Below are 15,404 nucleotides of genomic sequence, written 5' to 3' on the forward strand. Positions count from 1 at the left end.
TGGTTCTTTGAGGGCTTAAAATCTGAGAACTTGTGACATCTCCTGAGGCAGAAAATAGAGCCCCCACAGTCTGTATTTCTGTGCTTATGTGCAGGTTCTAAACATTAAATCTGTGTTTTGACTCTGTTCTAAGACACTGAGAAATCTGTGGAAAAGATCCATATTGTTTTTTGGGTTAAACTGGTCAAGAATAATTTTTTCCTCCTTTCGTTAATCCACATTGAAGTTTGGAATTACTTGACATGTATCCCAGCCCCGAGCCTGAAACCGCAAAGTTACTGTGTACTGCTCGAGGATGCTAAACTGTTGATCACTTGCACATAGTTTGGGTTGGAAACTGAATAATAGTTTAAGGAAGTAAAATGTGTTTTCTGTCAGACTAGTAAATTGCAAAATTGTATCTTGATAAACTTGTAGAGAGCTGTATTGTTTTAGTGCAGCATAAGATGGAAAATAATGTTGTGACATCCCTAAAAACTGCTCATCTCTACTTGCTTCTTATTCATCCTGTGACTCTCCTAGTTTTCTGCATGGGTCATAATTTTTTTCCTTTTGTGACTTTTTTTTCCCCTGGAAGGTGGGTGTAGTTCCATTGTATTTTTTCCTCTTCCTCCCCTGCCATCATGTTGTCTATGAAGTATTCCAGCACACATACTGGCAGTAGATGTGTTTGTTTACATGTAGAGCTTTATTTTGTATAAAAAAACAACCATAATGAGATCACGTACACAGGCTGACTCTTGACATATGAGATCAATAGAATCTTTAGATTTTATTAAATTTTGGTTTTGTGCTTTGAAAAACGCATCAGATCACATGCCCCTCCAGTTCAGTTGTTCTTTGTTCAGAACTTGCCTTAGTCCTTTAGCACTGCAGAGTGTGTGCTTTGATCTATATTTTGGGAGCAGTGTAAGGGCAAAATTTGCCCCCGAAGAAAGCAGTGATTATAGCAGAAGACTGTCAGTATTCCTGCAGCTTTCTCAGTTCTGCCATGGATTTCCTTGTGTGACTTTTGGTAAGCTGTTTCATCTCCTGGTATAGGTATACAGTTAAAAATCACATGTATACCTTCTAGACTGACGATTTCATTGCTTACTTACATTTTGAATGAAGAACCTGTTGAAATCTTTGAATTAAACATGTCTGAGCTCAATATTTCCAAGATGGTATGAAACAAAGGTGATTCCATTCATGCCTGATACTTGCTAAGAATTTAAAAACCGCCTTTGCTTTTCTTTGTCTGGAAAGCAATCACAGTGCATTAGTGTCATTCAGTTGTCTGAAAGGCCCTAAATACTCTGACTTATGTAGATTTATAAACAACTCTTGTTTCCTGGTCTTGGTCTGTTGTTTAAGTGGTTTCTTTTTCTTCCCAACCAGGCGCTGCCTGACAGACAGTGTTTAAAGTTTGGGAGTTGTTCTTTGGTTTCTTTGCCAGAATACATTGTGCTGATGCTTGTTTGATTGTAAAGCAAGCGTGTTGCTTGGAAGCCAAGGATTATTGCTATTTTCAGTGAGTGTTAATCCCAAAGGAATCAGGCAGCACCAGTCTTATCCTTTGTCTGAAGTTCTTGAGTTGATTCCAGAAAAAGTCATAGTTGTAGATAATTAATATCCTACTTTTAGTTCTATTGAAAATAATAGTGGTGTACCCAGGATTCAAAAGAGATTTTCTGTTCTTGACTTTCTCCCTCACCCACCTCACAGGGAATCTTTCTTCTGTGGAAAAGGAGCACAGCTCTTTGTTCAGCCATCATCCTCCAAGCCCATCCTGTCATCCTTCCCAAATTGTGAAGAAATAGTAATTCACCCCTGTAGGGAGCCACTTCTTGCCCTTTATTGACAAACAACTTGATGTAAATGTCTTAAATTCTTTTGGTTTATTTGCTTCTGGCTCTGCTAAGATCCTAGACTCCCCCAGAGAAATTGTTCTCAGTTACTGGGTCTCTTTATAAAAATCTCTCTTGGAAAACTGACTTAGTCATGCAAGCTCAACTTCTCCTCCCTGGATAGAGCAGTAGTGCCAATGATGCCTTTTAATTTTATTTTCTCCAAGCATGTAGGAGCTTGTCTTCCTAGCCTCATATTTTATATCATCTGTCCCTACATGCCAGACACTTTTTTTCATGGAACTTAATTTTGGATAACTCGCTAAGGAAGCCCAAAACTTGAGTGCCTTTACACTGTTGAGGAATTTCTAACCAGCTGGCTGCAAGAAAGCATCAGATTTGAATGAGAGTTCCCAAACTTAGGTGCAATACTAAAATGCTTCTACTGTCAAGGCATCATGCAAGTGATTCTGTTTTTACTATTCTGTGAATGAAAACTGGAGTAAGTTAGACTAAGCTTTATGTACACTTTTCTTTCCATTTAGATCCCACGTATTTGAATCCATAGACAGAATATACTTGACATATTATGAAACTCAAAGCTAAATTTCATTGATTTCATTTCCAACAGCTGTCACAACCCTTTGAGTTCACATTCATTTATATATATGCATACATCTTTTTTTCCTTTTTCAATAACAGCATTACCATGCTGGGGGTAGGTTTCTGGTTCACAGAAGCTAAGACACTTGCTACTGTGGAATGTAACAAATGCTGGGTCTGATTTCCCCTCATTTATAGCAGTATAACTCCATTGATTTTAGTGGAACTTCTCCTAGATTTACCCCAGTCTGAGGGGAGACTCAGACCTGAAGTCTGCTTGGATTCCATCCATATGTTGTTACAAGTCACCRTTAGAAATGGTATGCCAAATCATCCGTTTCCAGCTTGGCATTGTTTTTGTTAAAAGTTAGAAGTTGATTCCAATGTCATCTGTAACATTTCATATACGTTTGGTCTTTAGTATGCTGGATTATGACACGGAGAACCTAAATTCTGATGAAATCTACAGCTCTCTTCGTGGAGTCACAGAAGCAATTGAAAAATTTAGTTTCCGTAGTCAAGAGGACTTGAATGAACCAATCAAACGCGATGGAAAGAAAGACTGTGATATCGTGAGTATTTGATTAATGTCTGGGGACAGGTGAGACTTTAAAGCACTACTTTCAAACCTGGCTTTGGATTGTTAACTAGTGTCCAAAGTCCAGATATTCTTTCTGTGTTTTTTTTTTTCTTGCAAGTGTCTTTTGCTCATTGGTTACTAACTTCTTATTCCTAAATTATTGGGTCCCAGGTCTGTAGTCTCTTGCTCGCCTTGAGCTCTATTTAATCTTCTGTGAAATGTGCTCTGAATGAGTGTCTCCTGTAAGAAGAAATCAGTGTTAGTGTTTTCTGGCTTCAGCATTGCTCAGTGATGGCTTTTTCATGGAATGTGTGTAGTCAGGGAGAAGTTAGTTCTTGAAATGCACATCTGGTTTCCCTCACAAGCTTGTAGTTCATACATAGGAAGGACCTATAACCACTTTGAGTGCCTGACTCTTATGGTACCTTATGCTGTGTGAATGGTCAGAGTTATCTGCCATGGGAGATGCCATTTGTTTTAATGAAGTATGTGGACATCAGGATTTACAGGARTTGTAAGGAATATTTTTTGCCTCCTACCTGGACAAACAAAAGTTTAGGTTAGTAGATTAACTTGTCCTTCAAAGCTAAAAAGTCTTTAGTGGTCCAAGATGACTTTTCTTTGGGATTCTCCTATTGTTTGTTTGGCATTAGCTTGCTAAACACCATTCAGCCCCCTTTATCAGTGCGGTTGTGAGGTTTTGTGAGAAGGCTGTTGCTTWGGTTTCCTTTCCCTTTAGAAGAAGCCCTCTCTTGCCTACTGCTCCAGTAATTTCCTTCTTAGAAAACTGATCTTGTCCCAGAGCTTGTTTATGATTTTTTGAYAGCCTGTGCAATTTTAGGAATATTCACTTAGATTTAGGAATGCTAGCATAGCTTTTTGTGTTGTTCCTATGCTTGTGAGATATTTTTTGAAACAGTGGTGTTTACATGAGTAAGGGAAAGAGGGGGTAATCTGAGTTTTAGTGAAGTTATTAGGTACGTGTAAAGAATTCTATACAAAATTGATTATGGGTCTTTGTATTGGTGGGTGGATTTCAAAAGGTTGCAGCTTCCACTGAGTTTGAATAGTCTCACATCTTTTCTGTCTGCTTGCTTCTCTAGGTGTCTCGAGATGGTGGCCTCGCGGTGCCCGCCAGTGATGTCCGCGGCAGCAGTGACGTTGTGGAAGGGGGAAGGATGGCTCTAGATAACAAAACCTCCCTCCTTAACACCCAGCCTCCCCGTGCGTTTTCAGGGCCCCGTGCTCGAGAGTACAACCCCTACCCGTATTCCGACACGATTAACACTTACGACAAGACTGCCCTGAAGGAAGCTGTGTTTGATGATGACATGGATCAGCTTCGGGATGGTTTGTATCYGTACCTTGTAAAACTGCAAGCAGCTTGTTCTGTTCTTGGTGTATTTATGTAYGTGTAGTGCTCTTGGATACAGGTCTGTGTAAGGATACGTTGTATTTTACTTTGCACCTGAGACGAGGCTTGGCACGAAATACTCTGTGTTCTCATGTGACAGTTGAACCTGATATGGGGCTACTGAGAAAATGTTATACTGCAATTTGTGCATTTTTGCCTAGAGTTTGCATCAAACTAGTCCCTTAAGAGTCTAAGCTAAATGCATCTCCAGGGACCCTATTTTGTGGACCTTCTACTCTTTAGGACTGAAACCACTAAGTCCACAAGTCACTAAGTCCATAACTTGTTAAGTGTGTTTCACTATATGTGAATGATGCTGCACCTTCACTTTATTCCTTTGCARTATATTGATGAGTCACTGTACTGCGATCTAAGGATCATACTTTGGGTGTGTAAGTCTAGGACAAACTGTGGCAGTTCTCATCTTGTAGAATTAATTATTGGGATTGGATGAAATTCAATCATSGTTTCTTCCTGGTTCGTTAGAAGCCATGTAGATTCAGGAGCTGTGAGATGAACTCAGGTGAAATTGTGGGCTAGTCAGATCCTTTTCCTGCTTGATTGAGGCCACCTGGGATTTGGTGCTTTTTGGGGGGGCTCATTGTTGCATATACCTTGTTCTGTACAGGGTTAGTAATCTTGGTGTCTTTGATCTTTTCCTCATTTCCCCAAATGACTTGTTGTCGTTTGTCCTAGAAGTACCCATTGACCATTCTGATTTGGTGGCTGATCTTCTGAAAGAGCTCTCTAACCACAACGAGCGGGTGGAGGAGCGGAAAGGAGCCCTCCTGGAACTGCTGAAGATCACAAGGGAAGATAATCTTGGAGTCTGGGAGGAACATTTCAAAACCATTCTGCTCTTGTTGCTGGAAACGCTTGGAGACAAAGATGTGAGATGCAGATTTTTGTCTTGACTCTCCTGTACATTGCTTCATCTAGGTGGATAGTTTCTCCACATTAATTTAAATGAAATTTGTTGCATTTGTACTGCTTGTTACTACTTCAGCATTTCATCAGTGCCATTGCACTGCTCAAGTTTTCCTGTGAAGGATGTTGACTCCGCTTTCATTGTCAGTGTTAAACGATGAATTTCAAGCTACTCTGAAGTGTACCAATTTTTTCCCTTCCCTCCTGAGTGTTTAGTAACAAGTAGTTATGAAATTGAACTAGAATGAGAAAAGAAATTACTTTTTTTAACTTGAAAATTATCAAGGTTTCAAAAATTGTTCTCTAACAAATTAGATGAAAATACAAGTGCTTCACTCTATTCCCACCTCCTTTCCCCTCTGCCCCCCCCCCCAAATGGGAGAAGAGAAAAAAGACACCCTAGAACAGATGAATTGCCTCAGAAATGGGGGATGAATATTTTCATTTTTGCTCTGTGTGGATTAAAGATCTGGGCTATTATATATCATGGGATGAGTCTGTCTYCTTGCAAAAGCTTTATCAAGAGCAAACTGCTTTTACAGGGATCTTGTTTTCAGCTATTAAAAAGGATGCACATGTACACGTATAAGAAACTGTGTGCTGCACTGCCATCAAAGCTCTACATTTGACAGTAGTTGACTGAAGTAGGAGACTTACAGGCTAAACTTTTACTTTGCCCCGTTAGGCTATTTCTTCAGCCTGCAGCACAGTGAGATTCACTAAGGCTCAGCACCCTGCCTGCTCCTTCAAATCAGAGCCATGCTCTATCTGAATGTTATAATATTTAGGCTTAAAAGCACTCACAGTTCTGTTTTTCCTTTAACCTGATCCAACGTCAGTTGTGTGCTTCTTATACTCCTTGTAAAATATATGGCACTCTTAAAAATGTTCATTTAATTCTGAAGTAGTGTAGGTGGCAGCTGTTTTCCCAGTCACTGTTTGCAGTGTAAGCATGAGCTGCTGTAGTGTCCTACATGTATAATTACAGCGTTGTCATAGATGTACRGGAAGATATGGTGACTTTATCTAAGCAGAAATGAAAGGCCTCAGTATAGAGTAAATTAAGTATTCCTCTGTTGAAATAATAGAGTACATTTGGAATGGCCCCAATCCAAAAACCTTAATATAACAGTTATAAAAATGAAGCAGGTGTTATAAATACCTTCTGCTAATGTTCTTTTGATATAAAGGATTAACACGCACGTCAGAGTGACTACAATGACTGACTGTTCTTGAAAATAATTTTCATAAGACTTACAGGAACAGAGTTGACTTACTGCATCTGTATATGAGAAACAGCTTTGACTGTTGCATGGTTGGAGCTCAGTTTGATGTCTGCAAAACTAAGCAAAACAGGAAGAGCAAAACAAATATAATCTGAGCTTCTTTGTACATTCATCTAACACAGGCATGCTGCTTTGGGAACAAACTTGTATTTCAATAACAAAAAAGTATAAAATTAATTAAAAAAAAAATCTGATTCTTTCCTGTATTGGTGAGAACAGTCATTATATGTCAGTTTCTGTGCAGTAGAAGGCAATGAGACCAACTCAATTTTCAGGTATACTGATTACACTGTTTGCTCTACCAACTCCAGTGGAGCAATGTAAGACTTCTGGTGGAGTAGGGAGCCATCAGAATTTACTTCAAACTAGAGTTTTGAGAATTGATTTCTAATGCGACTTTCTCTTGACACAGCATTCAATAAGAGCCCTGGCACTACGAGTCCTGAGGGAGATCTTACGGAATCAGCCAGCCAGGTTCAAGAACTATGCCGAGTTGACCATCATGAAAACCCTGGAAGCACATAAGGATTCCCACAAGGAGGTGAGTGAACCTTGCAGTGTTACTACTGGGAAAGCAATATGGACCTACTAAGGATATGTTAGATTTAATGAGTAAACAGGTTGACCAATCTTGACAGTAGAACAATTTGACATGAAAGGCCTCCCAAGTATGAAGGGGTAGGATTTATGCTTGCTGAAGCAGGAAGAGAAATTTTGAGACTGAAACAGCTGTTTAGGTGGATTAAGAGCTATCTGAGGCTGTAGGCCATCTTTATTTATCAATTCCCAGAGTTTTGTTGTTTATTTTGGGACAGGATGAGGTCCAACAACATAAAAGTGCGTATTTGATAAGCTTGTGGAGCACATTAAGGGCACTGTGGTGCCTACATCTGTACAGGCAAGGATAGAAAATATGCTGGTGGACACAAAACCAGTATACAAGTAGAACTGAGCGTGAAAAGGGAGTGATAAAGTTGGGCCATGCTGGAGAACTGGTGGATAACAACAGAAAATGGACAAAAAGGGCATCCTGTTGAGGAGAAGAAAATGGGGCAGAGGGAAGGAGGCAAGGGGAAGGGTGACTTGCATTTCTGTGCTGTGAAAGAATTCAGATGTGTAAAATTCAAAKGAAAGTATTTGACTACAGTAAAATAAAAATAAAGGGACATCATAATTACATTTGAAATTGCAGACAACTTTGTAGATTGGCTTCCAACCTAGATCTTTTCTTCCACCTTCTGCATGTTGTAAATTTGAACTGAACCCCAGAAAACGACATGTGAATTCCTGTATATTTCTGTGGTGGCTTTTTTACCAAAATCTTTCCTTTGAAATCTAAGATACTTAGTCTTCTCTGCAAAAGGAAAAAGCCTTGTACTAAACTAGCAATTTTAGGCATCTCTGGTTAGCTTTGCCCATGAAAAAGATCGTTGTATAGATCAGACTGCCCTAGAGCATTGCGTAACTGATAAAGTTGCATCAGTTGTGCAAAGCAGAAATTGTATTTTTTTAAAAAAAACAAACCCAAAAAACAAAACAACAGAAAGACACCCACAGGGAAGAAAGAACTGAACAGGCTGGATATCTCTAAAATGCAAAGGTAGAAAACGTTTAAACCTTCAGTGATTGAGGATTGCCATACTCTGYGTACCCTCCTTTCTCTGATTTAGGGTTCTTGCACTCCTGTCATTTTCAGTTCAGAGTAATAAGAAGCAGTTGTAAATTGATTTCCTGATAAAGCAGTCAGACAAAACATTGTGTTCTGAAGGAGTGCCTTTTATTGGCAGGTTTTCCTGGTTACATACTTCTCAGCTCACCTTGACTCAGTGCCCTTGTATTTTTTTTTCTGAAAGTTCTCCAGAACTGCCATTTCTAGCAACCTTTCGAGATTATCACTGACTTTGTTTTTAATGCCCCTCAGAGCTCACATTCCTCATGTGTGACTGACAGACTTTTACAGAAATTAAGTGTAAGGTTGAAAACATGACATTTCATGCCCCGTATTCCCCCCCACCATGTTCTTCACGCTCATGGTATGGAAAGGTTCTTCAGGGTTTGCATGTGAGATGCCTGTCCAGGAAAAGCAGAGAAGAGTAAGTCRTTATTGCAACACACAAAGCAAAGCCCATGCTAGGAATGAAGAGATGTGAATTCTTTTCTTTTCTTTAATACAAGGAAAAGTCTGAGCTGTATTCCTGTCAGCAGGTGGCTGCTATGTTGTACATAGCATGCATTTGACTTGCAGTGGTTTTGCAGGCCTCTTCCCTTTTTGCTGTCTGTCACTAGACAGTCCTGTGCTCAGCTGTATTGAGCAATAGCACTGGTGCTGCAACAGGAGTGAACAACCCACAGCATGGGTGTTCGGTCTTCCACAAGCTTATGCTGAAAAAAACATGCACTTTGCTGCTTCTGTCAATGTAAAAATATCATCATGATATTTGTGCCTCCTCCCATTTTCCCACAGAGCTGATTCAAGGTGTTCCTGCTGGGAGGTGGGATTTTTCGTTCTACTATATGTATGTGCAGCTTTTCTGATTCCTCTGATCCCTGTGTAAATGGGGCTCTTGAACCATAACGCAGCTCATGAAAGGCATCAATTGTCTGTCAGTGGCTTGAAGATAACAATGTTCAGGAAGTTAAGAAAATTTCCCAATCTGCATTTGGGTCTCTATATGAGCTAGGCTGAAGATACACCTGGGAAACCGCTTTAGGTATTTTTACCTATAGTGGGGGATTGCTGATTCAGTGAAGTCTGTGGAAAATTAACTGAGAGTCCGTTTGAGTATGGCTCAGTTGATCAAACTTATAGCCTTGGGCCAGAAGGTCATGAGTTCCCATCCTGCAGTGGACCTCCAGCTCGGGCTCGCTGCTGACTTTGCGGCACTGCCCTCCAGGAGGGGTGGAGGAGCTGCCCTTTGGCTGGAGTGAGGGGTTCAGCTGGGGTTTGCCAGCCTGTGATTCAAGGGCACTTGAGAGAATAGAGAGGATAGTTGAGGAAGGGAAGGGGAGAGGATCTTAGTGATCTGCCCTACAGTTTTCTCTTTGGTAAACCACAGCCAAATTAAGGGCAATGGGTGTACTGTCTGAGTAAGACATCACTTGAGGGTTTGTGATGTTTCTGGGATGCTTCTGCCCTGTAGTAGAAAACGGGAGTGATCCTGGTTTATGGTTTGAGATCCTTTGACACACAGCAGGCTGCATAAGTGGGCAGAAAATGACTGTTGTGAGAGTATGAGTTGTATCTGCTTTGCTCTTAGCCAGGTTTCCACTTCAGCATAGGGACTGCTAATTGTCCTAAACTGTTGCTCCTCTTTTTTGATGTGTGTGGGCCCATGGAGGAGAAATTTAAAGTGACCAAGCAAAGAGGAAAGAGTTTGAAAAGTAGGACAGTATAGAATCGTTAATCTCGGGCACCGTCTCCAAGAAGTCAGTGTACTAAGAGGTGGCAGTTCTTTGGAAATGAAAAAGAGAATTCTTTTATGTTCCCAAATTCCAATATTGCTGTTCAGCATGGCCAGGAGAGGTCAAATAACGCATTATAACCAACATATTAATCACCCAGCAAATACTGCTCCCTCTTCCATTTGAGTGCCAATGTTTGGTTAAAGATTTGGTCTGAAATAGAAGAGACTTTTTATTCCCTTCCTGGTTCCAGATAATATAGCTAGAATCATCAAAACAGTGTCAGCCCAGCTGAACATCCTGGGATGCCTGAGTAATTGGGTGGGTGGGTGTGGTGGGGTTTTTTTGTTTGGCTGGTTGGATGGGTTTTTTTTGTTTGGTTGGGTTTTTTTTTTAGTCCAAAGTTTGAACAGCTAAATCTTTGCCATTGCTAGAACTTTTCCTGCCTTCTGTTCCTGAAGACAAGGTCCAGGATCAGCAGAGCAGCCCAGCCAACAGCACCACTCACCTGCCTGGGGATATGGGAGAGGAAACTTCGGGAAGCAGGGCTGGATGGTGGTGCTGAGTCACGCCTTGCTGTGGGCGCAAATGCAGGAGAATGACAGAGCCCAGACCTTAATCTGGGTTCAAAATTAACGTAACCCTGGGCTACAGGCTGAAAGACTTTGGGTTGGGATCCATCTGTAGTTTGCCTTTTTTAAATTTTTTTTTCCTAACTTCAGCCCATATTTATGCTGTTTGTAGTATAACAGCCTATTCAATGCTGTTGATTTAATGAAGAGGTGTGAAGAGTCAAGCCTGTTTCAGTCATAATTGTAAATATTTATGGRGGTTGATGTGTAAATGCTTTTCACTTACTTTTGGAGCATTAAAACGTAATTGGAGTTGTGGACAATATTAAATCTTGTTGATTTTTATCACTCTTTGTTTGCAATTATTTGGAAGAGAACCATCCTTCTGTTGCCAATTAGTTAATATTAACTTATTTATTCCAGTATAGTTACTCACCCATAACTAAGGAGAGATGCTGTCTGCTGACCCAATACCATTGACATGACATTGCTTCAGATGCATACCAGCAAAATGAGTATGAGTTTATTAATGAGTATTAAAACAGAAATAGTCAGTTACCTTGGGAAATTGTCACAAAACATCTTTACCAGGGAAAATTGGAGGATAGCTAATCTCCTGATTCTGTCTATTTTTCTCTGCAACTAAGCCTATAAATTTATCTGAGTATTTTCCTTGCGTAAGGAAAGAATATTGTGTCATGTCTTAAATATCTGATTTTGGCCTTTTATTACCCAGAGAGTCTATAAGCATAATTAGAATATATTGTTCCTTGTAGTAACCCTCTATAAGAAGATGAATAAGAACAAATCACACCTATTCATTAACTGTAAATACCTTGCTGTCTTGCTGAGGTGCTTTAGACGGGCCTCTGGCATTTATGAGATAAAATACAACTGCCCTCCAATGATGTGTTTTTTCTGTAAAATGTAGCTTATTAAAGAAGGAGAAGTACTAAATGATCAATGTTTAAGGTTAATTGATATATAGTGCAAACTGGAAGCTGCCAAGTGCTGCAGTTTGGCAGTTGTTGATGTTTTGTAAGTATATGTTTTCTTGCCTTTTTTTTTTTAATTCCCAACATGTTTGAAATATTTAGTACACAGGAAAACAATCTAATTGTTCATCTCCTTTGAATCCTTTATAGAAATCATATTGTTTTTCATCTGCTTAGCACTCCCCATTGCTCTGAGTCTACTTCCTGCTCTGAAACCCAATTCTTAATTGTTTGTTCCTGTCTGGATCAGACTGTAAACGCTTCAGGGATGGGAGCTTGCCTGGCTCGCTATGGGTAAGCCTCCGTCCCCTCCGGCTTAGATTATACAGGCTTAAAGTAACCACCTCTAGATGGCAAAAGCTGGCTCGGAAACATAGCCGTGTGCCTTGTAAGCCCGAAAGCAAAACCCTTGTTCTTCTGCTTAGTAAACTTCACTGGCACTCTGCGTATTTCACAACTGAGTATAGAGCCTCTAAGTTTTTAGTGTTCTTTCTTTACACTGCCTCATTCTCTACAGCTTTCTGGAGGGACAGTGCAACTAGCAACTGGGGCAGAGTACTCCACCTTACAGTCCTACATAAACTCATCTAGGCATGAAGATGCTGCTCTGCTAAGATCCAAACACAAGTTACTCTGCCCTGTGCAGCCTGTGAAGCAGGGATGTTCTGCCTTAGATGAGTCGGGGCATATATTTTTCTTTCATTATTTGACAATAGCTTGGGTCATTTCAAAGTGGAAATGAAACTATCAGAACACTTAGAAAGCTGCTGCATATTGACCAAGAGCAGGTTACTGCAGAGAAGTTGCTGCAGCGTTGGGCAGCAAGCAACATCCATAATGCACTGAGAGCGGTAGCTGAGCAGAAGAGATTACGCTAAAGAGATGGGGAGTCTTGGTTCATTGGTTTTGTGTGTCTTAAGCAAACAGGTTCCAGCAGCTGCAGTGTGCTGTGAGCCCGGTAAGCCAGTGGGAATTGTTGTGGTCCAAAGTGTGTCCAGCAACTTTTGTGGAACATCAATGATGCCAATGTGCTTTTCTGTTAAAAGAAAGGGAGTTCTGGCAGGTGGCTGTATTGATCACGCTATTCCTAATACTGCATATCCACATGTCCCCTTCTACTGAAATCAGAAAGCATTTCATACACATTCCTGGGCCTGTCTGACCTATTACTCCTTGAAGCTACTCATTTACGGTGTTAAGAAAGACATTGTTAGACATGTAGGCTATTTACCTCCTCTGCATTTCTCTGGATCCATGCGGGTGAAAATGGTTCATTCCCAAAGCAAATTAGGAGGAATTATAACTGTTTCTCTTGGGAGAGCTCACTGGAAAGGTTTAATGTGTGGCAGATCTCTTTCAAGGAACCCAGCTTATATTATGCCAGCAGAAGTCAGGCTGAATCTAGTCTCTAGCATGTAGCATAAGGTCAGCATTTGGAAAGGAGAAAAACCTGCTGCTTTAAAGTGAAATGCTATCTCTTAGATCTGCATTCCTGGGCTACCTGCCCTTTCAATGGCATCAAACTATCCAGTTCATACCRTGGTTTGTTCTAAGCTTTTACTGAGAGGTAAAATCACGTTTGTGATATACCCTGTACACAGCTTATAGTGTCATTGTTTCTAAAACACTGCAGGCTCTCTCCAGTCTTGCAGATCTTGCTTCATAGCCACCCTTTTGAACTGGCTTCTTCTAGCTGTTATCATCACTTGATGACTCTTTTTCTTTTGTATTTCTGAGATCATTGAGAATAACTATATTAGGTTAGATGAAAAGTTTGCTTCTCTTGATAGGCTACTTCTGACAATGACTCACCAGAAGCAAGCATACAGTGATGCTTCCGTGAGAATATTCTCCCTTCTTCTAGCTGTCTGAAGCTTACAGCCTTCCCATGCTAAAGGTTCTGTCAGCCCTTCTGTGTTTATTGGTCCTTGWTGGATTTTCTTCCAGAAATTTGTCTAATTTTCTTAATCCATTTGGTATCTGTGTCCTCTTGTGACAGACCTCCCCAGTCTGAGCATGTAGTGAAGAGCAAACTTCTTTTTCTTGAATTTAAAGGGTGGTATTTCATAGCCACTAACTCCTGTGGTGTCTGCAGTTAGTCTGAGCCTAATAGGGCCATTCCTATTGCTTCTGGGTGTATATCTATAGATCTTCTCTCCAAAGATAGGAGGAAGAACTGTTACTTGATGCTGTTTGCTTATTTCTCCCACTCGTTTTAAGGTTGTTTCACTCTGCTGGTCAGGTCAAATCCCTGATTAAAAAATGATTTTTTTGATATTGTATGGTATGTATGCTCTGCAAGACCCGAGTGTTGTGCCTCAGCAAGATATCTTCGCTAAACTCAGCTCTAATTGCATACTCCTGTTGCCAAATGACYCGGCAGTTCGTATCTCTTGATAATGCACTTCCTTCTCTGCGGGAACACTGCTGATTTCTATGGCATCGCTGAGTGAATGCGACTCTGAGAGCACCATGTAAGTACCTAGAGCAGTTCTCTCCCTCGTGGATACAGAGTTGGTCTGGGTGGCAAAGTGCTTTATTCTGTCAAAGCTGGAAGGAAAGACCTTCTGGACAGCGCTGTTTCTGGAAATGCAGAATGGTTGCATTTCACCTTTCTGTGCCAGCAGAGATGAATGAAGGCAGAGCTCGTCCTTTTGGCTTGCTCGCTCTCAGCTGGTACTGCCCCAGCCTGTCTTCCCTTCTGTCCCCCGCTGATCCTTCCCAATGGAGCAGGGAGCTGCTTACCTGCAGAGGCTCTGATCCAAGCAAGCATGTAAGCACATGCCTGAATCCCATTGACGTCAGTGAGACTTAAGCATGTTGTTAAACATATGCTTAAGGGGCTTGCTGAAGTGTGGCTTAGATGGAGACGTCTGCCAGATGTGCTCTCACGTGACTTGGAAATCTCCTTGGTTTTGTCACATTTACAAGCTAATATCAGCAGGAAGTCTACTGGACATGTATTCTGTAATATGCCCTTCTGTATTTAGAAGAAATGCACTTCATGGTGAAGTGATTTGAAATACCCAACTGCTGTGCCAATGCAGTCAGATCCTGGCTGGAAACAGGCAGGTTTGGTGAAAGGAGGACTTGCATGGGCACAAATAATCTGGCACATTTACAACTTTTCTTGCTGAGCTTATGGTGTGCAAAATATGTTTGACCTTTGTTGCTGTGTGAACCCTGGCTCATTTTGTGAAAAATTACAGCTGTGTTAACCCCTTGCACTTGGAATTAGTAACAGGCCTTTGAAGGTTTTCTAATACATTTACCTCATACCTGCAACTTAAATGTTTGTGGTAAACTTTAATGCAGATGGGATGTAGGGCTAAAGCCTGACTAGAATTGCTTATTGACATTTTCACCTACTCCAAATTTACAATAGTGTACTTGAGATCAGAATCTGTCCTGAAGGGCTTACTAAAATATTGTTGCTTCTTTATCAAGAAGGATATCAGGAGGATTTAAAAAAAAGTTTAGTATTATGTTGTGATATATGTTCAAGCTTTTCTTTCTCAGGGTGTCTGAAAACATTTGCTAACGGTATTTGCAGTTGTAGCAAAGCAAAATCCCAAGTGGCCTGTGTCCAAATAGTTATAGGTGGTGGGTGTTTTTAAAGCTAAAATTACTTGCTCATGAATGTTAAGCAGACTACAAGTTTTCTGGGCCTTCGTTTAATTCCGTTGCATTGTTTGTAGAAAGCTTGATGGTAGCAGTTTTTCAGCACTGGGAAAGGTGATGTCAAAAGCTGCTGTGCCAAGAAATGAATTCCTTTAAAGGAAACCWCCTCAGATTC

General features: G+C 40.6%; 1 protein-coding gene across 10 annotated transcripts in view; it reads left to right on the forward strand.

Moving 5' to 3' along the window:
* CLASP1 (cytoplasmic linker associated protein 1) overlaps positions 1 to 15,404 on the forward strand; it is a 184,538-nt gene that overhangs the window by 156,778 nt on the left and 12,356 nt on the right. For 5 of the 10 annotated variants that reach the window (XM_026082155.1, XM_026082158.1, XM_026082164.1 and 2 more), the window contains 4 exons: positions 2,854 to 3,004; positions 4,116 to 4,362; positions 5,123 to 5,316; positions 7,052 to 7,180. In XM_026082155.1, coding sequence (XP_025937940.1) covers positions 2,854 to 3,004; positions 4,116 to 4,362; positions 5,123 to 5,316; positions 7,052 to 7,180 — 721 coding nt within the window. Of the gene's footprint in view, positions 1 to 2,853; positions 3,005 to 4,115; positions 4,363 to 5,122; positions 5,317 to 7,051; positions 7,181 to 10,475; positions 10,877 to 11,758; positions 11,861 to 15,404 lie in introns of those variants that run through there. The other 5 variants (XM_026082156.1, XM_026082159.1, XM_026082162.1 and 2 more) reach the window with 4 other exon arrangements.

Source organism: Apteryx rowi, unplaced genomic scaffold (assembly GCF_003343035.1).
Source record: "Apteryx rowi isolate R43461 unplaced genomic scaffold, aptRow1 scaffold_57, whole genome shotgun sequence".
Classification (NCBI taxonomy): domain Eukaryota; kingdom Metazoa; phylum Chordata; class Aves; order Apterygiformes; family Apterygidae; genus Apteryx; species Apteryx rowi.